Source organism: Amyelois transitella, chromosome 23 (genome assembly GCF_032362555.1).
Source record: "Amyelois transitella isolate CPQ chromosome 23, ilAmyTran1.1, whole genome shotgun sequence".
Lineage (NCBI taxonomy): Eukaryota > Metazoa > Arthropoda > Insecta > Lepidoptera > Pyralidae > Amyelois > Amyelois transitella.
In genome coordinates this window covers 1,592,249-1,615,195 of record NC_083526.1, presented here as the reverse complement: position 1 = coordinate 1,615,195, position 22,947 = coordinate 1,592,249, and the positions used below count along the sequence as shown (strand labels likewise).

Genomic DNA, 22,947 nt, shown 5'->3' with positions numbered 1-22,947 from the left:
TAATGACTAATAAATATGAAAAATAACAAATTAATTTAGTTAAAAAAGAAAATAAAAAATGTGCACTGATTCCGCTTTTTACTCAGTATACCTCTACTTATAAATTTATCAACAATTTCCAGCATACTAAACAAATTTTCCAAGTGAATTCACGCACAGACGATATAAGTGTGTAAATGTTTTTCCTCATCATGACATTTAATCATATTATTTATGTATATCATTATATATACATTTATATAAAGATATTATAATGATTACACCTTATAACTATTTGCTTTAAGCTTCCAATACGTAGACGACAACAGTCAACAACAATTTTATTTTAATTATTCTACCCAATTTTATGCTTTACAAAAAATTCGTTTATTCAATATTAAAAAAAAATATAATAACTTTAGTTGGCTTGCAATTTCTATTTACAATATAAAAAGAAGCCAATTTTATTTGTACGTACGCTATTTATAACCAGGCGTTCACTATTTCGCTTTTGTATACTTTTGAAGAAATTAATATTTTATGAATCCCTACAGTGTATGTAAAGTTATCTATTTTTATTTCATCTTCTACATAAAACCGTCAAAATTTTATTTAGTCTTATTTATTTAGACCAGCCAATATAACACTCTATGCTTTTGTCTAGTTATTTACATTTCTAAAATACATAGGTACTGCCCGCTGAATAGAACACATTGCATTGCGTTTGGTCAAATCGGCTTTGAGAAAATATATACCTATTTAGAAAAAAGATTTCATTTCTTGTGTACTGTCTGAATTATAATTGATTAAACTAAGACTAAAACAGTACTTATATACAACGCACATTCAAAATTTACAAATCTAGAACATAATATCGATAAATGCAATAAATTCAGAATGTAATTCACTAATTACGTCATACTGTACTCTCACACATTAAAATGTACTTAACGATACACATTTAGTAATTAATTATAAAATAAATCGATATTAAACATTAACATGGCGAGTCGAGGTCGGATATGTTGGGTCCGAAATGGCATCAATTTCGTTTACTGAAAGAAAAGAAGGTATCATTATAATAATTACTTATACCTACTTAATTTCTAAACATACGAAAACAATTAATAAAAAAGTTATCCTGAACTGAAACCAAATTGTGTATTTTTCATTATTCAATTTAAATCTTACAGTTTAAATTATAATTAATATAGTTAAATTTTAAATAGAAAAACACTCACCTTCATTTTCGGTCGAACTGCCATCGTTAACTTTTGGACTAAATGTGTTGCTCCATCTAAAAAGAAAAATGTTTTTTTAAGTACCTATTTTCAATTTGCTAATCCATTTGACCAAATACCCAATATACGTTGACGAGAGGATAATAAATCCCAAGATTCCAAGTTTATGCATGCTATAATTAAATCGTCTATATACATAAAAGGAAAAATAAAAGAATATTTCGTATAATCTGAATTTATGGCATGAAATGACATCGAATAATTCCTTTACCATCCAAATACTAAGTGTGAACCTGATAAATACGCGAAAATCAATTAAATAATTAATAACAATGTCAGTTTTATTCATTGCGTTATAGTGGTGGAAAGCAACCTTATGATCAACTTGTGATAAAACCATCACGCATGTTACCTACAAGGCTAGATAGAGACTAAGGATTTCCACATGCTATATCTGCAGATCTTTTCTACACATAACTTTACTTTCACATTCATTACTATTATGTTAGTTGATATTTTACTCCATTAAACCACTATACAAGATGACAATAATATAGGTAATATTAATTTTATAAACCTGTGTTGCTAAAATAATACGTTCCTTAATCACTTACTTTATAAATCTCTTAGACTTTGCGACCATACATATTATCACGCCTTTATCCTTTGCGGGGTAGACAAAGCCAACAGTCTTAAAAAGGCTGAAAGAGCACATTCAGCTGTATGGATTAATGATGGAATAGAGATTCAAATAGTGACAAGAATTTGCGACCAACAACTCTTACACGCAACAATGATTTATAATAAAACTAGCTGTCCCGGCAAACGTCGTTTTGCCATATAAATATTTTTTTACTCTAGTTAAAAGAAAATGTTAAGGGTGGACAACCCTTAACACTAAGGGGTATGAAAAATAGATGTTAGCCGATTCTCAGACCTACTGAATATGCATGCAAAATTTGGTTAAAATCGGTAAAGCCGTTTCAGAGGAGTGCGGAGACAAACATTGTGACACGAGAATTTTATATATAAGATAAAACTTACTGGTGATTCTGTTGAGCCCCGGGATCTTGGTCCTGGGCTCCAGCAGCAGCAGGTAGACGGGCACGGCCGTGAGGATCATGAGGCAGCCCACGCCGGTCTCCGCCGGGGACGCCACGGCCGGCACCGACACCACCAGGACCGTGCAGATTATGTAAATGGCTGCGGACGACATACAAAGAGGATTAGTCGTAAACATCTATACTAATATTATTAAGCTGAAGAGTTTGTTTGTTTGTTTGAACGCGCTAATCTCAGGAACTACTGGTCCGAATTGAAAAATTCTTTTTGTGTTGTATAGACCATTTATTGAGGAAGGTTATAGGCTATACAACATCACGCTGCTACTATTAGGAGCGAAGAAATAATGGAAAATGTAAAAAAACCGGGGAAAATTATTCATCTTTGAGGGCTTCGATTCAATGTTGCCCAAAATAACTATTCCACGCGGACGAAGTCGCGGGCACAGCTCGGCCACTCCATCTCTTTCCCGTGGATGTGTTTGTGGCGACATCTCTAAGCCACTAGTCACAATCACTAGACGCTATCAGCCAATAACAGTGAAAAGTCTGAATCGCGCAAGCAGAGTTTACCCAGTCCGACCCAGTATCGTCTCTCGCGTGGTTCCCCAGGCACTACATCAGCCTGGTGGAAGATCTTCCCTAGGTGGCGGTCGAGCCCGAACTATCGCTCCCGCTACATCTTAACAGGCTACTTAAATAATTGGCATATTTCTCTAGTACAGCTTTTAATTAGATTAAATATGGATTAGATTTCTCTGCAAAGGTCGGGGAATCGCTTCATGTAAAATTTTAATTCAGGATTTAATGAAAAGTGCTTCAGGCATCCCTCCGGATGTCATCTATTGGCAGGAGAAAGAAGAATTGTAAACATAATAAACATTTGTGGCGACATCGCGAAGAAATTGACGCGCCCAACCAATAGCAGCGAAGAATCGAAGACGACATTTCAAAGATTTCACGGATTGGAGCTATATATACAACCTCCGACACAACATCGTCTGTCGCGCGGTTCCCCAGGCGTCACACCTAGCCTGGCGGAAGATCTTCTCTTTGGTGGCGGTGGCCGAATCATCGCTCCCGCTACACATCCATAAAATCACACCATCTTCCCGGAGGGGAAGGCAGAGACCACATCTTTCCACTTATCACAATCACTGCACACTTCATTAGCTTAGGTAATCCGCATTCATAGCTAAGAGAGCTATGAAAGCCCTTCTGCCAGAAAGGACAAAATAAAATTCTAACCACTTAATGACCTCTTTTGACCATGTTCATTGCACTTACCAGGGAAGAATAAGTTAACCTTGATGGGTCTATCAAGGTTGGGCCGCGTATACCGCAGTACCGGGAGACACACCACGGCTGCTCCGATACTTAGCTGAGAAGTTCAAATGTTCGATCGTCAATAAAATACAGAAAACTGCTGCAAAGTTCATGAAGTTTATGAAGCAGTATCAAATATTAATTATTACATTGAAGGCAATAATTATTTGTTTCAATTAATATTCGTCTCTAGCGTTATTGAGTGATTGGCTGACAGACAACGTACAGATGCTGCGTGTGGGCAGTTGAAATTTGGCATGTGCACCTGACTGCCTCTTTAAATGATACATTTTAGATAATAAGAATAATAGGACCGGAAAGGTTGATAAGATTTTCGAAAGAATAGAATAGAATAGATTTATTTTCAAAATTGGATACAAGGTATCACTTATTGACGTCACATAACTTAAATCTAATTATAACTACTACCGCTTCCAAAGCGCATGTGTAGAAGAAGCGGCGGAACAAACTACACTGCAGCATTTTCATTTTATTAAATTTTTTTTTTATTAAATATTGAAGATTGCCCAAATAGTGAAATGGACTTAGATGACCTATTTAGTGAAAATAAAAAAGATTCAATATATGATGATGATAGATGAAAAAGATCATCAATTGATGATATTTACCCAAGTGGCAAAGCCGACGTAGTTAATCAAGGCGTAGATATCGGAGACGGTGAGGTAAATCAGAGACAATAACGCGACAGCTAACACCGCGGGCGCGGGCGTGGCTCGAGTGGTCACCATGGTCAGCATCTCCGGCATCTGACCTTGTGCTGCTCCAGCGTAGAATAATCTGTAAAGTCATCATGAAAATGAGAAAGAAATGGTTGAGAACATTTTATAACCATGCATCGTAGTCACCAAAAAGACATACATATACGAGGTCTGGCTATTAAGTAACGAGACTGCTTAAGAAAAAGAGTTTTATTTTAAAAAATATTCTTAAATCGAATGCTCCCCTTCAATATACTCCCCTTCCCTCGCCACACACCGTTCCATTCGTTTTTTCCATTGGTCAAAGCAATGCTGGAAGTCTTCTTTTGTAAGAGCATTTAGGAGCTCCGCCGATTTTCGCTTCACCTCTTCCATCGACTCGAACCGGGTTCCTTTTAAGGCAGACTTGATCTTCGGAAATCGGAAAAAGTCACAGGGTGCTAAATCAGGCGAGTATGGCGCGTGTTCGAGCACTGGAGTGCCTCTAGCGGCTAAATAACGCTTCACAGACAGCGCGCTATGGGCAGGTGCGTTGTCCTGGTGCAAGATCCACGATTTGCTTTTCCACAACTCCCGCCGTTTCTTACGAACTCGCTCTCGCAGCGTTGCCAGCCGAATCCGAATGCTCATACGACGATCTCCGCGCACAATTTCATTTATTTTGGTCACTGTTTGCGGAGTTGAAACAGAGACAGGTCGACCTGGACGTTGGTCATCTTCGGTGCTCTCTCGGCCTTCAGAAAACCTTTTATACCATTCGAAAACACGCGCACGAGATAGAGAATTCTCACCATAGGCCTCTTTCAACAACTTATAGCACTCAGTCGGAGTTTTTTTTAATTTAAGGAGAAATTTCACATTGATCCGTTGCTCGTGTTTTTCGTCACACATCGTTATCGGCACGAGAAAAAAACACGTTCGTTTCTAACCTCTACACAAAAAAAACTACTACAGCGACAAAAACGTGTTTTCGTACTGGAATAGTAGACACTTCCAGCTATCCAATGCTGCATTCGTTTCCCACTCTACCCCTCTAGGACGCCTTCTGCGCGTGCAGTCTCGTTATTTAATAGCCAGACCTCGTATAGAGAGAGCCAATAATCTTGAAAAGACTGATAGGCTGCGTTCGACTGTTTGTCTTAATGATACAATTGAGATTCAAATAGTGACAGGTTACTAGCCCATCGCCTAAAAAAAGAATCCCAAGATAATAAGCTTATCTCTTAGTCACCTTTAACGACACCCATGGGAAAGAGACGGAGACTACATGACAAACCTTAGGTTGAATATTATCTTAAGATTGTTATTCCTCACCTTGAAGATGTAAGAAGTACTCCGTTAACGGCTCCGAATGTGGAAGCGGCTACGAACAGAGGTATTGAGAGTGCGAACCAACCGAACAGGCGTTCAGCGAACGTTACAGCTACTGCGGCTGATCCCAACACCTGGAAGGTTGGTTATTTACATACATACATACATAAAATCACGCCTCTTTCCCCGAGGGGTAGGCAGAGACTACCTCTTTAGCAGACATTTGACGAGTAACTCATTCATCCTTAATCCACTTTCAGACTCTTTCAAATCTGTCAAACAACTATCTATAAATATTGGTTATTTCCAATCAGACAATCAACATTAGCCCTAGATCGTTAGATGGTCGAATAGGTAAGGTGCTCGGTTAAAATGCGTGTGCGCAGAAAGACGCAGGTTCAAATCTCACAATATGTCAATGATATTTTCAATGTTATGTACGTTAGTTTGAATAGTAATCGATGGTCTTACGGTGATGGAAAACATCGTGGGGAAACCTGTAAATTCAGACAGCTGGATGTGTAACCATGGATCTAATACAGGTTAGGTTTATATGCAAAGGATCAAATTGGAGTTGCCGTATAAAAACCTTGCGGGGCAGATAGATCAAACAAGTCTGGAAGGTTACGCTCGGCTGCACGGCTAAATGATGGAATTGAGATTAAAATAGAGACAGGTTGCTAGCACATCGCCTACGAGAACTTTTTAGACATCCGCGCGCGCCGTTTCTGTACTTTTGGACTACTACAGCGTTGACCAAGTTAAATAGCTCGCTATCATCTGGCGGCTACTTGCTGGATGTCGCGTCTATAGCTTAACCCACTCCCTCTTGCAACTCTTAATTCTCTATTCTCTTACCCGTGACGTTTTACTGAAACGCCACATATGAAATTAAATGGAATGCATTGAAATATAAGAAAACAGGAATAAGGAAGTGAAGACTGCCTAGCAGAACAGCAACCCATAAAACTTACCTCAGTTGGCGAAAGCGTGGTATAGAAGGCAATATTGGTAAAGGTGTATACCACGGTGACTAGAGTGCAGGAAATCGCGATCGCTCTTGGCAGATTCTTGACGGGGTCTTTCAGCTCTTCAATGATGAAGTTAAGGTAGTTCCTGTTGTAAATTAAAACGGTATTGTATTGTGTGATGATGTATCGTAAAAGAGCAATGTACGGTCGGAGACAAAAGTGAAAGGTAGTAGCGGGAACGATGATTCAGTTCGACCGCCAACAAAGGGAAGATCTTCCAGGCAAGGTGCTATAGATAGATAGACAGACTCTTTACTACACTATAATAAAAAGAAAAACAGAAAAGAAACACAGGTAATGAGGTACAAAGGCGGACTTATCGCTAAAGCAATTTCTTCCAGTCAACCTTAGGGTGGGAGGAAATTAAAATAGAAAGCTATAATAAGAACCGCGCGAGAGACGATGTTGAGTTTGATTTATCCTCCAATCTGTGAAATCTTTAATTTCGCGATTTAGCATACGTGCTGAGATGACAGAGAGGAAAAAACTTAGCAGTCCTTGAACGACTTAATTTAGAATTACATTAAGAGTTCAAAACATTTTTTAAATATAAAAAAAAACAGTTTAATATTATATTTGTTTTACATACATACTACCACGTCTACATCCCTTGAGTGGTAGACAGAGCTTGCATTCTTGAAAAGACCGAAAGGCCACGTTCAGCTGTATAGCTTTATGTTGAAATTGTGATTCAAATAGTGACAGGTTGCTAGCCCATCGCCTACAAAAAGAATCCAAAGTTTATTAACCTATATTTTTGTCGCCTTTTACGACATCCATGGGAAGGTGATGGATCCTATTCTGTATTTCTTAACATTTTTTTGTTTGACGTTTTTGTTATCTACATAAATACAGTGGTATTATATTTATAGACTTATATTTTATGTATAGGAAGTATGCAGAGATCGTGGCAAGTGGAAAGAGGTAATTTCTGCCTACCCCTCCGGGAAAGAGGCGTGATTTTTATGTATGTATGTATTATATTATATTTTACTCACCATCCGTTATATGCGAATAAGCCAGAATAGAAAGACAAGGCTATTGACGTAACATCACTTGTGGTCCCATCGAAAGTGAAATGCTCCACTTTTCCTGTAAACAATATGTTAAATCATAAACATTTCCAAACACACATGTATACATATAAACACGTTCATATCGCTTGCCGAGTATACAGAGCCTTGAAAAGGCCACGTGCAGATTATAGAATTGAGATTCATATATTGACAGATTCGCCATAATGTCGAAAGATAATAAAATTCCTTTGTCACAAGTGTATGCGAAACTAAGTTCCCACGGCGGCTGAAAGGAATAAATAATTCCTAGTTAGGAGACAAATAAGGTAGGAACTCAGATTGATCTAGCCCCAAAGTAAGTTTGAGACGTGTTTTTGGGGTACTAGCTTTTACATACATACATATAAACTAGCTTTTACCTCCATATCCCTTACGGGATAAACAGTCTTGAAAAGACTGAAAGCTAGGCCAAATTCTGCTGTATGGCTTAATGATATAATTGAGATTCATATAGTGACAGGTTGCTAGCCCATCGCCTAAAAGTAGAATCCCAAGGTCATAAGCCTATCCCTAAACGCCTTTACGACAACCATGGGAACGTGTGGCCCTATCCTCTTTTCAATCGATAATGGAAACCGTGAATGCCGTGTGGTTCCCGGCACCATTGAAAAAAAGAATAGGACCACTCCATCTCTTTCCCATGGATGTCGTAAAAGGCGACTAAGGCACAGGCTTACAAACTTGGGATTCTTTTTTAGGCGATGGGCTAGCAACCTGTCACTATTTGAATCTCAATTCTATCATTAACCCAAATAGCTGAACGTCGCCATTCAGTCTTTTCAAAACTGGCCCTGTCTGCCCCGCAAGGGATATAGACGTGACCATATGTATGGAGACCACACGGCACTCTTATCCATTCACCCATTAAATCAATTTGGCGGGTTTCAATAGACTTCCTAAGGAAGGCGTCGGCGGCGGGCAGACGTACAAAACCAACGTCTTATTAGATGATTGCGCCAATCTACGGTCTCCTGAGACGTATTATTAGCCTGTGAAAGCGGATAGGCAGATTGGAGATACGACCCGTTTTAGTTATTCTAGTGTGAGTCATATACCAAGATGTATTATTTATTATTACTGCCTCTGTGGCGCAGCGTTAGTACGGTTGTCTGTGACACCGGAGGTGCCGGGCTCGAATCCCAGTCAGGGCATGATGAGAAAAGAACTTTTTCTGATTGGCCTGGGTCTTGGATGTTTATCTATATAAGTATTTATTATAAAATATAGCAACGATGAGTTTACTTCGAGGCTAACTCAATCTGTGTAAGATGTCACGTATAGATTTATATTAATTAGCCGGGGATTTGTTCTCGTGAGAATTCCAAAGATATTTCTTTAGAGTTACCGAGACCAACATATAATCACTTCTATATCCCTTGCGGGATAGACGGAGCCAACAGTCTTGAAACCTGACAGGCCACGTTCGCCTCAAAGAAGAATACCAAGTTTATAAGCCTATCCCTTAGTCGCCTTTAACGGCGTCCATGGTTTTGTCCATGGAGATGGTCCATCTCTTTCCCATGGACGCCGTTAAAGTTATTATTTTTTTTCTATTGATGCCGGGAACCACACGGCACCTTAGGTACTTATCATCTTAGATAATTATTTGTGTCTCCTTTTGGATATTTGGAGAGAGAGAGATTCTCCAGGGTTTGTTGTAGTAGAATAATACTCCGTTTCAGAAGGTGAGAATGGAATGGTTTATTTACAAAATTGAGACATATTTATATAAAACTATTTACAAAGGAAAATGCAAGGACGAATCAGAAATACAGAATTATAACCAATGATAAAGAGAAGTTATTTGTAACAAATCAGAAATATCGAATTATAGCCAATAGTGTGAGCGTATTTACAATAGGAAATCTATCTAAAAGTTTTTGAGGATAATAAAATGAATTTGCATAGATTTCTGAGAATTTTGCATTGCTGTCTCTTGAGTCTGGATAGCTCCGTCTCGTTTCCGCTACACGTGTCGAGCTTGAGTTTCTGTGACGCCCGGTGCGGCCGCAGGCGCGCCGAGGGCGCCACGTGCGGTGTGCACGCGATGTTTGTTGGGTGAAACTTGCTTGCGTATAAAACCGTCTTGCTGCTTGCTCCCCGCCTCAGGCGCGAAGAAGAAGCCAGGCGTCGAGGGCTCCCAACCAGCGGGAAAGCCCGAAGCCCCCCCACGACCTCCACCAACCGACGGCCCAGAACGGGTGCAGCCCACACCTGCACCACTGCCCGGCCCCAACAATACGGACACCACCACCATGCTGCTCCTCCTGGGCCAACAAATGCAACAGATGGCGGAGATCCTCAGAGGGATGCAAGCACGGCCTCAAATTTAGTGCTCCCCTGAGGATCGTTCACTGGAATGCCTCAACGCTCGCGAGGAAGAAAAGACTGGTGGCTCACTTCCTTCGCGAGCAAAAAGTCGACGTCATGCTGGTCAGCGAAACCCATCTAAACAGGACCGACCCCTTCAATGTACCGGGGTACTTCACGTACAGAAAGGACGAGACGACACCCACCACTGGAGCCGCTTATCGGGGACTCGCTGTGCTGGTGAAAAGGAGCGTCGTCCACCAGCTCATCCCCGTCGAGGAGTTTCAGTCCCTCTACGCCCTTGGAGTGCTGGTCTGCGTCGCCGGTCTAGAGCTCCGACTATTTGCCACCTACGCCCCGCCCAACTCAAGGGTCAACCCTGCGGAGCTTAGGAAGCTGCTGAGGTCGGAGTCTCCAACCATCGTGGCCGGTGACCTTAACACCAAGCACACCTACTGGAACTCCTCCAGGGACACCGCAGAAGGACGACGTCTCCTGCAGGACGCCATAGACCACCATTACGACATCGCAGGCCCAGAAGAGCCCACTCACTATGACACACAGGGCGGCTGCGATGTCCTTGATGTGTTGGTCTACAAAGGACTCCCAGCACCGCCACAACAGACGGTGCTCCCCGATCTGCCATCAGACCACCGGCCCGTCCTCGTCCTAGTCGACAGTGCCCCGGTCAGGGTCTCGCTGACCACATGCCGCCGCAAAACAAATTGGGAGGCATTCCAGGACGCCCTCCAAGAAGACTTTCCCACCAGGCCGATTGCAACAGCCGCAGACGTAGAGGAGGCAGCCTCCGATATGACCAGCCGCATCCAGGAAGCCCTTACCTCCAACACCAGAGAACTCGCAGCCGGCGCGAAACCCGATCCGCTGCCGCCGGCTCTCAAAAACCTGGTGGAGGAGAAGCGCGCAGTCCGAAGACAATGGATGCGGACGAGATGCCCCCTCTTAAAATCACGTCTCAATCGCCTGGTGGAAGACGTCAAGGACGCCATGAATGAGCACGCAGCCAAATCGTGGGAGAATCACCTGCTGACTGTGGGCGATGGCATCCCCTCTGTCCATCGCCTATGCCGTCAGCTCTCGCGAGAGCCCCAACCAACCAGGCCACTGTTGGGCCCTGACGGCCTCCCACGATTTCGTGCGAAAGACCGCGCGGACATCCTTGTGGACCACCTGGAGCGCCAGTTCACGCCGAACCCCGTGACCGACCAGGAGCACAACCGGAGGGTCACCGACCGAGTGCGAGAGCTTCTCACTCAGCCGCTCGAGCCGACGGAAGACCCGGTGGTCTTCTCTCCCGGCGAGGTGCAGCGAATGCTGCCGAAATTGAAGCCCAGGAAAGCCCCGGGCGCAGACCGAATCACCAACGAGGCGCTACGTCATCTTCCGCCGCGAGCAATCGCGGCGATCACGCGCCTCTTTAACGGCATACTGCGCTCGGGTCACTTCCCCTCAAACTGGAAGAACGCAAGAACCATTATGCTGCCCAAGCCGGGAAAGGATCACCGAAGACCAAACGGATTCCGGCCGATCGCGCTGCTGAGCAAGTTCTCGCAGCTCTTCGAGCGCCTGTTCCTCCGGCGACTGCTCCCATTCGTCGAGCCACGTCCGGAACAATTCGGGTTTCGGCCCGACCACTCAACGACGCTCCAGGTCGCAAGACTTCTCCACAGGATGTCCGAAAGCCATAATAAAAAGGAATGCGTGGCTGCCGTGTTCCTTGACATGGAAATGGCCTTCGACAGGGTATGGCACGAGAGGCTGCTGTACAAGCTGTCGGAGGCCCAAGTGCCCCCAAGATTGGTCAGGGTCTTGGCCTCCTTCCTCACTGATCGCCGAGTCCACGTCGCAGTGGAAGACGCCGTCTCCTCCGTGCGCCCTGTGCGCGCCGGAGTCCCGCAAGGAAGCTGTCTGTCCCCGGCCTGCTACGCCGCGTTCACCGACGACATCCCTGCCGTCGGCCAGGTGGAGCTAGCGCTGTACGCTGACGATGCGGCGTACTACGCGTCGTCTATCCGCCCGCTGTACGCCGCCAAGAGGCTGCAGCCCACACTCGAGGCTCTGCCGGGCTGGCTCTCCAAATGGAGGCTCTCGGTGAACGTCGGCAAGACACAAGCTATCATGACGGGGACAAGACCCCACCCGCCTCCACTGCGACTGCTCGGCGAATCGGTGCCGTGGCGGCCACATGTCAAATATCTGGGAGTTACCATAGATCGGCGTCTCACGTTCAATAAGCACGTGGGAGACGTCGTCGCGAAGACCAAGGCAGCCAGGGGGAAGCTCTACGCAGTCCTCTCCTCCAGCCTCCCCCTGAGGACGAAGCTCGGGATCTACCGAACATATGTCAGATCCCGCCTCACGTATGCGGCCCCGGCGTGGTACGCCTACTGCTCTGAGACCAACAGAAGAAGACTCAGAGCCCAGGAGAACCTCAGTCTCAGAGCAGTCGTCGGAGCCCCGCGCTACGTGAGGAACTCGACAATCCTCAGGGACTTGAAGTGGGAGGGCCTAGACGACTTTGTGGCCAGGCTGGCCACGAAGATGTTTGAGAGGGCGGACGCATCATCGCACGCCCACCTGCGCGGCATCGCGCCGCTCCACGCCCGCCCTCCGGACCGTCGCGTGAAGCCCTCACCTCGCTGCCTTGCGGCAGACGTCGTCCCTCAGTGACGACGCCGCCGCCGATGGGAACTCCCAGAAGATAGAAGAAGATGACCCAGGCCGCCACGGCCGCCCCATTGACCTGCCTACAGCCGTAGGCAGCGATGAAACCAGTGAAGAGGGTAAAAAGACCCTGACCACTCGCTCCAACTCCTGCACAAGGAGTTTGGGAAGACCCCTCGTCGTCCCCGCCTCAGTGTGAATTTGAACTTGCGGCGTGAGGTCGCGCTCGTGATGCTCTCGCGAAGTGCAGTGTGCGCGTCGAACTCTTGACTTGTGTTGTTTCGGACGGAGATCCGATGGACAATAATGCAGTGTGGAGAATTGGCGTGTGAAGATGCTGATGCTGCCTGGAAGAACTGATGCACGATGTGTGGCATGTCAATGTGCACGCGCTCACAAACAGTTCTTTTCAGAACTAGCTTCTTCTGGTTTCTGGGCAACGAAGTCGGCATGATATTAAAGTGCTTGATTTGTTTTATTCATCTCTTATATATATATGTATTATATCTATTATATCCTGGTAAGGTATTGTTATTGTAAATGGTAAATGTTGTGAAGGTAACTGTTGTTCTTGTTATTCGGTAAGGTAAGCTTGTTGGTAAGTATGTTGGTACTTGATGGTAAGTATGTTGGTAGCCACAGTACTCCCCCTCAAGTGAAACGTACCGGCAACCTGACGGCACGGCCGACACGAGTTTTCTTGTCCATTTGCTGTGGCGTCATGTTGCTCGTATTAACCGGAGCGGGAATTTTCTGTGGTGAGGTACTTTCTTGCGCCTGTGCCTTAGCGATAGCTTGACCTTGACCTAGTGTAGCTTGCGCTTGAACTTGTGTTGACATTGTTGTTGAATTTGCGATGTCGTTGTCTTGCAATAGGTAGGCAGGCTTGAGTCGGTCTATTGAAATGTTCGACTCGCGATCCGGTAGTTGAATTGTGTAGTACTTGTCCGTTAGTCTCTTGATAACACGATAAGGGCCTTCGTATGGTGATTGAAGTGACTTCTTAACGGCGTCGACACGAACAAATACGTGTGTGCAATCTTGTAGGTCTTTATGAATGAAGATGCGTGGATTGCTGTTGTGATGTATTGTTGACTGTTGCGGGCTATGTTCTTTGATGGTAGATCGTAGTTTTTCGACGAAGTTGTAGTCCATTGATGTAGGTATTGATGACGTAGTGAAAAATTCACCCGGTAGACGTAAGTTATAGCCATATGTGAGTTCGGCTGGGCTAACTTCAGCGTCTGTGCGTAGGGTGGCGCGTAATCCGAATAGGACTGTAGGTAACTCGTCGATCCATGACCTTGAACTTGATAGCCGGGTGCGTAGTGCGGTCTTCAGTGTTCTGTGCCAGCGTTCGACGATACCGTTTGATTGCGGATGGTATGCCGTAGTGCGATTTTTCGTGATTCCCATAAGCTTCATAAGGTTGTTGAAAAGTTGACTTTCGAACTGACGTCCTTGGTCGCTGGTGAGTGTTGTAGGGCATCCGAATCTCGTAATCCAGTGGTTGTAAATTACTTCGGTAACTTTGTCAGCTGTTATTTCTTCGGTAGGTATTGCTTCGGGCCATTTCGTTGCTCGGTCAATCATGGTTACTAGGTAGCGATAACCTTGAGACGTCGTAGGTAGCGGTCCGACGATGTCCACGTGTACGTGTCGAAAACGTTCAGTTGGCGGGAATTTCGAAACTTCGCTGTAGGTATGGCGTTGAACTTTGTTTTTTTGACAATCGATGCAGCTTTTCGTCCATCTTGAGATGTCGCTATTCATTGACGGCCAAAAATATTTTTGAGATGCCATCTTCCGTGTTGTTCGTGTACCGGGGTGGTTGATGTTGTGTACACTCTTGAATACTTCTTCACGATATTGTTCGGGGATGTATGGTCGTATGTTCGATGTTGATGTTTCGCAGTAGAGTTCGACGTCGGTGTTGGGAATGATGATTTTCTTGAGACAGATGTTGTCTTCGTGTTGAGCTTTTGCAATTTCTTCGTAATTGATTGTAGACGGGAATGACACTGCTTCTATGCGACTTAGGGCATCGGCTACGATGTTGTTTTTTCCGCTCACATGGCGTATGTCGGTTGTGAACTCGCTGATGAATAGGAGTTGTCGGGTACGGCGTGGCGTTTCTGTAGTCGACGTTATTTTGTGCATAGCGAACGTAAGAGGTTTGTGATCGGTGAAAATTATCAGTGGACGTCCCTCGAACATTTTTCGGAAGTGTTTGACGGCCATGTAGATTGCTTGTAGTTCTCTGTCGTATGTTGAATATTTTGTTTGTGCGCTGGAAAACTTCTTAGAAAAATAGCCAAGTGGTTGCCATTTTTCGTCGATGTATTGTTGTAGCACGGCGCCAGCTGATTTATCCGAAGCGTCGCAAAATAGGGCGTAAGTAGCATCGTGGGACGGGTGGGCGAGTAAAGCAGCGTTGCATATGCTGTTTTTACATGCTTCGAATGCGTCCGATGATTCTTGTGTCCATTGTATGACGGTTTTGTCACGTTTCTTGACGTTGTGGAGATGTGCATTGAGTGGTGCTTGGATAGATGCGGCGTTAGGTATGTGATCGCGGTAGAAATTCAACATACCGAGAAAACGACGTAGTTCTTCGATAGTGTTGGGCTTGGGGTATTTTGAGATGATGTCTACCTTTTCAGCTGGTGGTTTGATACCATCTTTGGATACGATGTAGCCCAAGAACTTTACTTCGGGTTGGCCAAAGTGACATTTTGCTGGGTTGATGGTGATGCCATGTTCTTCAAGTCGTTCGAGTACTTGCCGTAGGTGTTCACGGTGCTGGGTTTCGTTTTCTGATGCTATGAGTACGTCGTCGATGAATGGAAAGACGAAAGGTTGTCCTTTGAGTACTTGGTGGATGAATCGTTGGAAGGTTTGACCTGCGTTTTTGAGACCTGGACACATTCGTGGGAATTCGAATAGTCCCATCGGTGTGATGATGGCTGTCTTCTCGATGTCTTCCTCACGAACCATTAGTTGTTGATAAGCTCGATTTAGATCCAAAACTGAGAATATGGTCTTCCCGGCAAGCTGGTAGGTGAAGTCTTTAACCCTTGGTACTGGATAGCGGTCGGGTTTGGTAATCGCATTGAGACGGCGATAATCACCACAGACTCTGATGTCTCCGTTCTTCTTTGGTACGACGTGAAGTGGTGATGACCATGGGCTCTTGCTGGGTCGACAAAGTCCTTGTTCGATCATGTTTTGGAACTCTTGCTTGACTTTCTCGTAGCGATGAGGTGGTATAGGACGAGCTCGGCAGTGCACAGGTTGACCTTCGGTTTCGATGTAATGTTGAACGTTAATCTTGCTATTGTTGATATTCATGGCGGTGAGACGAGTAATTCCGGGATAATCGGCGAGTATCGCGTGATACGAATTGTTCGAGTCAATACTGCGTATTGTAGGTACAGATGTTGCTCGAACAGGGGCGTTGACCTTTAGACTCGTAACGTTGTCGATTAGTCTTTTGTTTTTGAGATCGACGATGAGTTGATGATGTTTGAGAAAATCGGCTCCCAGGATCGGCTTCGATACGTCTGCGACGATGAATTTCCACTTGTATGGACGACGTAGGTTGAGATCAAGTTCGAGTGTTTTTTCGCCGTATGTTGATATGACGGTGTTGTTGGCGGCATATAGCTTGTAGGGTAGCGGCTTAGTTAGGCTGGTTTTTAGCCTAGGTATAGCCGAAATGTTCGCACCGGTGTCCACCAGGAAAGATAATCCGGTTTTTTTATCTGTGACGAATAGGCGGTATGTACATGGGAGAACGTCGGATTCCGCCTCGGCCAACGTTCGGTCTAGTTTTCCGGCTTCTCGATGTAGGAACAGGGCGATGTACATTTTCTCACTTGTGCTCCAAAACGTCGGTGGTAAAAACAATGTGGCGATGGCGAATTGTCTCGTGAGTTGGGACGAGAATAGTTGCGGTTCCGGGACTGGGATCGATTTCTTCGGTAATTGTTGTTGTTGTATGGCGGTCTTGATTTCAGTTCGGCGATTTCGACGGAAAGTTTTCTTAATTCATTGATGAGAAATTGCGTATCTGACGGTTGCGATGATGACTGGGCTTGTGATGATGATTGTGACGACGTGGTTATGTTGATGGCGGAAATTTCCCGATGTTGCTCCATCATCTTGTCGGCAAGTAGGGCAAGCTCTTCCAGTGCGGTTGTCGTGCTGAACGATTCGCTTACGGCGAGGACAGAGCGAATATGTGCCGGTAGGTGGTTGGTCCACATGAGTCGTAGTGTGGTGTCGGGAATTCTGTCTCGAGCGAGATCGCGCATCCGTCGTAGCAGGTGGGTCGGCTTCTGGTCGCCTAGTTCCATTTCGGACAGAAGCTTTTGGAATTGCCGGCTGTCCGATTCTTCGTAGGCGGTGATGAGACGCTCCTTGATCGCCTGGTATGGGTTCGTCTCTGGCGGATTGTAGAGGAGGTCGCTGATTTGCTCTATGTCTTGTTTTTCTAGACGAGCGATGACCATTTGCGCCATCTTCTGTTCACCCTTCCTTTGGTCGTGGGTGGCAGCCTCGAAACTGTAGAACCATAGTCGTGGTCGGTCGCGCCAGAATGGTGGTATCCGCAGAGCGAGGGATATGTTGGCGATTTCGGGCTGGTTGTGGACGTGGGCTGGATCGGGCTGTGTGGACTGCGATGCGGCGGCGGCGGCGGCATTTGCGGCAGATTTTTCGGCGTCCATGTTGATTCCTTCTTTTGTTGCAGTCGGGCAGAGATTCCGCGTTGAAATTTTCTTTTGGAATATTTCCGCTGGGCCGACGAGCAGGGTTTCTTCTTCTTGATGTTGTTCAGTCGGAGGTCACCAATTTGGAGAGAGAGAGATTCTCCAGGGTTTGTTGTAGTAGAATAATACTCCGTTTCAGAAGGTGAGAATGGAATGGTTTATTTACAAAATTGAGACATATTTATATAAAACTATTTACAAAGGAAAATGCAAGGACGAATCAGAAATACAGAATTATAACCAATGATAAAGAGAAGTTATTTGTAACAAATCAGAAATATCGAATTATAGCCAATAGTGTGAGCGTATTTACAATAGGAAATCTATCTAAAAGTTTTTGAGGATAATAAAATGAATTTGCATAGATTTCTGAGAATTTTGCATTGCTGTCTCTTGAGTCTGGATAGCTCCGTCTCGTTTCCGCTACACGTGTCGAGCTTGAGTTTCTGTGACGCCCGGTGCGGCCGCAGGCGCGCCGAGGGCGCCACGTGCGGTGTGCACGCGATGTTTGTTGGGTGAAACTTGCTTGCGTATAAAACCGTCTTGCTGCTTGCTCCCCGCCTCAGTGTGAATTTGAACTTGCGGCGTGAGGTCGCGCTCGTGATGCTCTCGCGAAGTGCAGTGTGCGCGTCGAACTCTTGACTTGTGTTGTTTCGGACGGAGATCCGATGGACAATAATGCAGTGTGGAGAATTGGCGTGTGAAGATGCTGATGCTGCCTGGAAGAACTGATGCACGATGTGTGGCATGTCAATGTGCACGCGCTCACAAACAGTTCTTTTCAGAACTAGCTTCTTCTGGTTTCTGGGCAACGAAGTCGGCATGATATTAAAGTGCTTGATTTGTTTTATTCATCTCTTATATATATATGTATTATATCTATTATATCCTGGTAAGGTATTGTTATTGTAAATGGTAAATGTTGTGAAGGTAACTGTTGTTCTTGTTATTCGGTAAGGTAAGCTTGTTGGTAAGTATGTTGGTACTTGATGGTAAGTATGTTGGTAGCCACAGATATAACGCGGCTATAAACCCCGGATTTTTTAAAGGCTTGTCTTCTTCTTCCTTCTGGCTTTTAGTCCCGGTTGCATCCTCACCACTCTGGAGAGGAGCCCAGGGTATGCATTTGACCATGGATCCTGGATAGGGTGAGTCAGGTTTTTACACGAAGCTACTACTCCATCTGACCTCCGCAACCTTTGCAGGTAAACCTAACCCGTATTGGATCGATCATGGTTACACATCCAGTTGCCTGAATGTGCAGGTTTCCTCACGATGTTCCTCACAAAGACGTGATCGTATGTATGTTTGTATGTATACATAATATCTACCTACATGAAGAAACCAACAAATTGATTTACGCCATTTTGTTGAAGTGGATCCAATTTCCCGCGCAAATTGACTTGTGACTCCTGCCTTTTGTGCTCGAGAATTCTTGATGACTACCATATTTATACGGAATATGCTAGTGACATGATCTAATTAATTTATGCTTCTCCATTCATTGATTTTCAATTAATGAAGTGTGGTTCCCGGCACCCATCAAAAAAAAATAGGACACTCCATCTCTTTCCCATGGATGTCGTAAAAGGCGACTAAGGGATAGGCTTACAAACTTGGGATTTTTTTTTAGGCGATGGGCTAGCAACCTGTCGCTACCTATTTGAATCTCAATTCTATCATTAAGCCAAACAGCTGAACGTGGCCATTCAGTCTTTTCAAGACTGTTGGCTCTGTCTACCCCGCAAGGGAGTTAGACGTGACCATATGTATGTATGAAGAAGCAACCTGTCTCTATTTGAATTTCAATTCCATCATTGCCGTGCGGTTCCTGGCACTTAAGAATGGGACTACTCCATATTTTTCCCATGTATGTCGTAAAAGGCGAATAAGCTAGCAACTTTTTAAATTTGCATACAGCTGAACGTGACCTTTCAGTCTTTTGAAAAATGTTGGCTCTGCCTAACCCGCAAGGGATATAGACGTGACTATATGTTTGTATGTACATATTTTTAAGATCACGCCTTTCCGGAGGGGTAGGCAGATACAACTTTCTATTTGCCACGATTCCTGCATACTTCTTTCGCTTCATCCACATTCATTACTCACTTCATATAAGCACAAAAGATAATTCTTTTGTAATAGAAATACAACTAAATTTTATTAACTCTTCACAACAGGCACGATTACGTGCATTCTTTTATATTGCGCACACGCATTCAAACAATTTGGGGCCACACTTGAACAAACTACCTACGGAGGTTGAAATTGACATTGTTAGCTCAAGGCTATCCATGTCACGAAAAATATTATCAGTAAAAATACTATATATATACATATATATATATATATGTGTATAGTTTTTTATTTACGCCAGAAAAAATGGCGCTGGTAAAATAAATGCAACTGCATTCGCATACACGTCAATGGCACGGGATCAAGAATCAATTTATATGATCTAATTTTACATACATGCATATAGCCACGTATATATCGCTTGCGGGGTAGACAGAGCTTAAAGTCTTGAAAAGACTGATAGGCGCGTTCAGCTGTTTGGTTTATTTTCACAAGATTATTTTGCTATCGGTTCAGGCCACGATAACAGATATTTGCCTAGAATCTGGGACCGGCAATAGTTTTTACTAGCAATATGTCACTATTTGAATCTCAATTCTATCATTAAGCCAAATAGCTGAACGTGGCCATTCAGTCTTTTCAAGAATGTTGGCTTTGTCTACCCCGCAAGGGATATAGACGTGACCATATGTATGTAATATGTATGTTATATTATTTAATTTAACTACCTTTCTTTATCTACTAACAAAATCGTAGATTCTATCGTATAACTACGTTAATATATTATACTAGCTAAACCCGCGACTTCGTCCCCGTGGAATAGTTATTTTGGGATAGATAGGTTTCCAATTGGAACACTAACCTTGGGTAAGCTGGTAAGCCCCAGCAGCTATGATGATGAACAGCGCCAGGAGTTTCGCGTACGTGAACCAATCCTGAACCCTGGTGGCAGCACGGACCGACCAGCAGTTGACGAATGTCAGTAGCACTGGAAGGGTTGATAAATTAGTTTGTCTTAAATGGACAGTAGAAACATAATAATGCGGACTAAGAAGTAATTAACAAACTTGTATGAAAATACCTTGAATGTGGATGACGCAAAGTAGGTATTGTGAAAAGATGAAATCTTCGAAACGAAAACTTATCAATTCCACGTATTAGACGCTTTATAAGCGTAATAATAGGACCACACCATCTCTTTCCCGTGGATGTCATAAAAGGTGACTAAGGGATAGGCATATACTTGGGATTCCTCTTTTAGACGATGGGCTAGCAACCTGTCACTCTTTGAAGCTAGATTTTATCGTTGAGCCAAACGGGCGTGGCCTTTCTGACTTTTGATCACTGTTGGGTTTGTCTGTCCCGCAGGGAATATAGACGTGATTATATGTTATATAACATGTTCTGAGTTCTGTACTTTGCAGTGTCTTTTACAAAATGCTAACCGTTGTTTTAGCGTTGGAGTAGGAATAGAAATTCTGGCAAGAAGTGGCTATACCATGATTTTACATGGGCTAGATTTCTGTAAAAAAAATACAGGGAGATCACAAAAAGGTCAGACGGGAGTCTTATCGAGTGAAAACCTGATGTGTGATATTTTGCACGTAATAACAGACAAACTCTTCATGAGTGTGATGTGATGATACATACATACATATAATCACGTCTATATCCCTTGCGGGGTAGACAGAGCCAACAGTCTTATAATGACCGATAAGCCACATTCATTCACATACATTCATGATGTGATGATATTTGGCTCAAAACCAGACAAAACCTTCAAGAGTAAACATAAGCTTTTTCCCTTAATTTTCCTGAGGGAACGAAGTGAATTGATAAGATAATAGATTCTATGTCTTGAAATAAACTTACATATACAACATGCTGCTAAAAGTCTCGTCGCGTCCTCTGGAGGGTCACATTCAGGAAACACTGGCTTCAGGACGTAAACGCTGAAAGTTAATGCAACGATTGCCTGCGAAAAATAATTAGAATTCATGTATCACAGAGGAAGAGAAACATGCATGAAGGAAAAATATAAAGTTGTTCTTAACCCTTAAATCGCGATGATCAACTTTGGGCTATAGGAAATTTGCCAAAGACGCCAATAAAAAAAAAGGTTAGAGGTTATGGTTGCCAGTGCCATCCAGCTGAGCATGGCCTTCTAGTACGAGTATTATCAAGACTGTTGGTTCTGTCTACTCTATAAGAGATGAAACCTTTATATATTAAATTAGGATGTTCATAAAAATACTCTAGGCTTGTGGTCTACTGCGTAGCCCCTCTTACTCCAACATATTTTTTGTTTAGTTTACATACATATTTAGTAACAGTATGCAATGATTGATTAATGTGGCGCACATTCTATATTATCAAACTAATGCTATAGTGACACCAATCTTGTAAATCGGTGAATAAAACCTCTGATAAAACTGTCAGAGCAATATCGTAAAAAGAGAAAGGAAAATAAAATACCCGCCCCACGTTGGGCGCCAATATTGTTCGATCTAAGAGATTCTAAACACGATCTATAAACAGCTTTATTCTCGTCGCGTCGCCATTACCAAGGTTATTTTATCTGTTGAACCTTCGTCGGATGCAAAAGTATCATCAATATCAATACCCGCTCTTTCGTGCTAACTCTTTCTAAATGCTTCGAAAATAGTTGCCAAAGTTTTTATGGTCAGTTTGAAATATCATGGCTCAATAAGTAATTTATAATGTTCGTTCGTTACATAAAATCTGTCAATCAGCCCGCTTGCGTTAGATGACTAATGTGTTTCATTTTGCATTCCCGTAAAAATTTGGAGTTTTCTTACGTGCAAGTAAAACAAATGATTAATGTCCACATCCTATTCCTACGCCCAGCTGCCAAAACACCAAATACTGTCGCTGCCCCGAATTACGTCATTATAAAAAGCGAAACAGCGATAGTTATCGCGCGATAAAAACGGCGTCGCGTTCTTCTTTTCGTCTACACCAGATTCTCAAGTGATTTATAAGTTTGATAAATACTTAATAATACTACTCGTACATGTAAACTTGAGTTACCACACATGAGCTATATTTTCAAACCAAGTCGCAGGCAGAATCCAGTAAGTATAATATAAATTAAAATAAAGCCTCGCACCACGTTGGGCGCCAATCTATCTAAAATCGATAAACCCCTAATACGTATGAATAAAACAGCTCTATTTTTGTCCATTTGCAATGTAGTAGCCAATTTTATTGTCTCTATTAGCGACATCCAACATTAATAAGTAGGTATTACTATACATACATATGGTCACGTCTATATCCATTGCGGGGTAGACACAGCCAACAATCTTGAAAAGACTGAATGGCCACGTTCAGCTATTA

At 43.6% G+C, this 22,947-nt stretch overlaps 1 protein-coding gene across 1 annotated transcript in view; it reads right to left on the bottom strand.

The window, feature by feature from the left end:
• Window positions 1-445: 445 nt before the first annotated feature.
• Window positions 446-22,947, bottom strand: part of LOC106140027 (large neutral amino acids transporter small subunit 1) — a 36,787-nt gene continuing 14,285 nt past the window's right edge. Inside the window, exons 4-13 of the mRNA XM_060951002.1 lie at window positions 21,460-21,562; window positions 20,450-20,575; window positions 7,667-7,760; window positions 6,612-6,753; window positions 5,641-5,771; window positions 4,237-4,405; window positions 3,569-3,662; window positions 2,265-2,423; window positions 1,221-1,276; window positions 446-1,034 (exon numbers count right to left, since the gene is read on the bottom strand). Of these exons, the coding sequence (XP_060806985.1) occupies window positions 1,032-1,034; window positions 1,221-1,276; window positions 2,265-2,423; window positions 3,569-3,662; window positions 4,237-4,405; window positions 5,641-5,771; window positions 6,612-6,753; window positions 7,667-7,760; window positions 20,450-20,575; window positions 21,460-21,562 (1,077 nt within the window). The 3' untranslated portion in view covers window positions 446-1,031. The remainder of the gene's footprint in view (window positions 1,035-1,220; window positions 1,277-2,264; window positions 2,424-3,568; window positions 3,663-4,236; window positions 4,406-5,640; window positions 5,772-6,611; window positions 6,754-7,666; window positions 7,761-20,449; window positions 20,576-21,459; window positions 21,563-22,947) is intronic.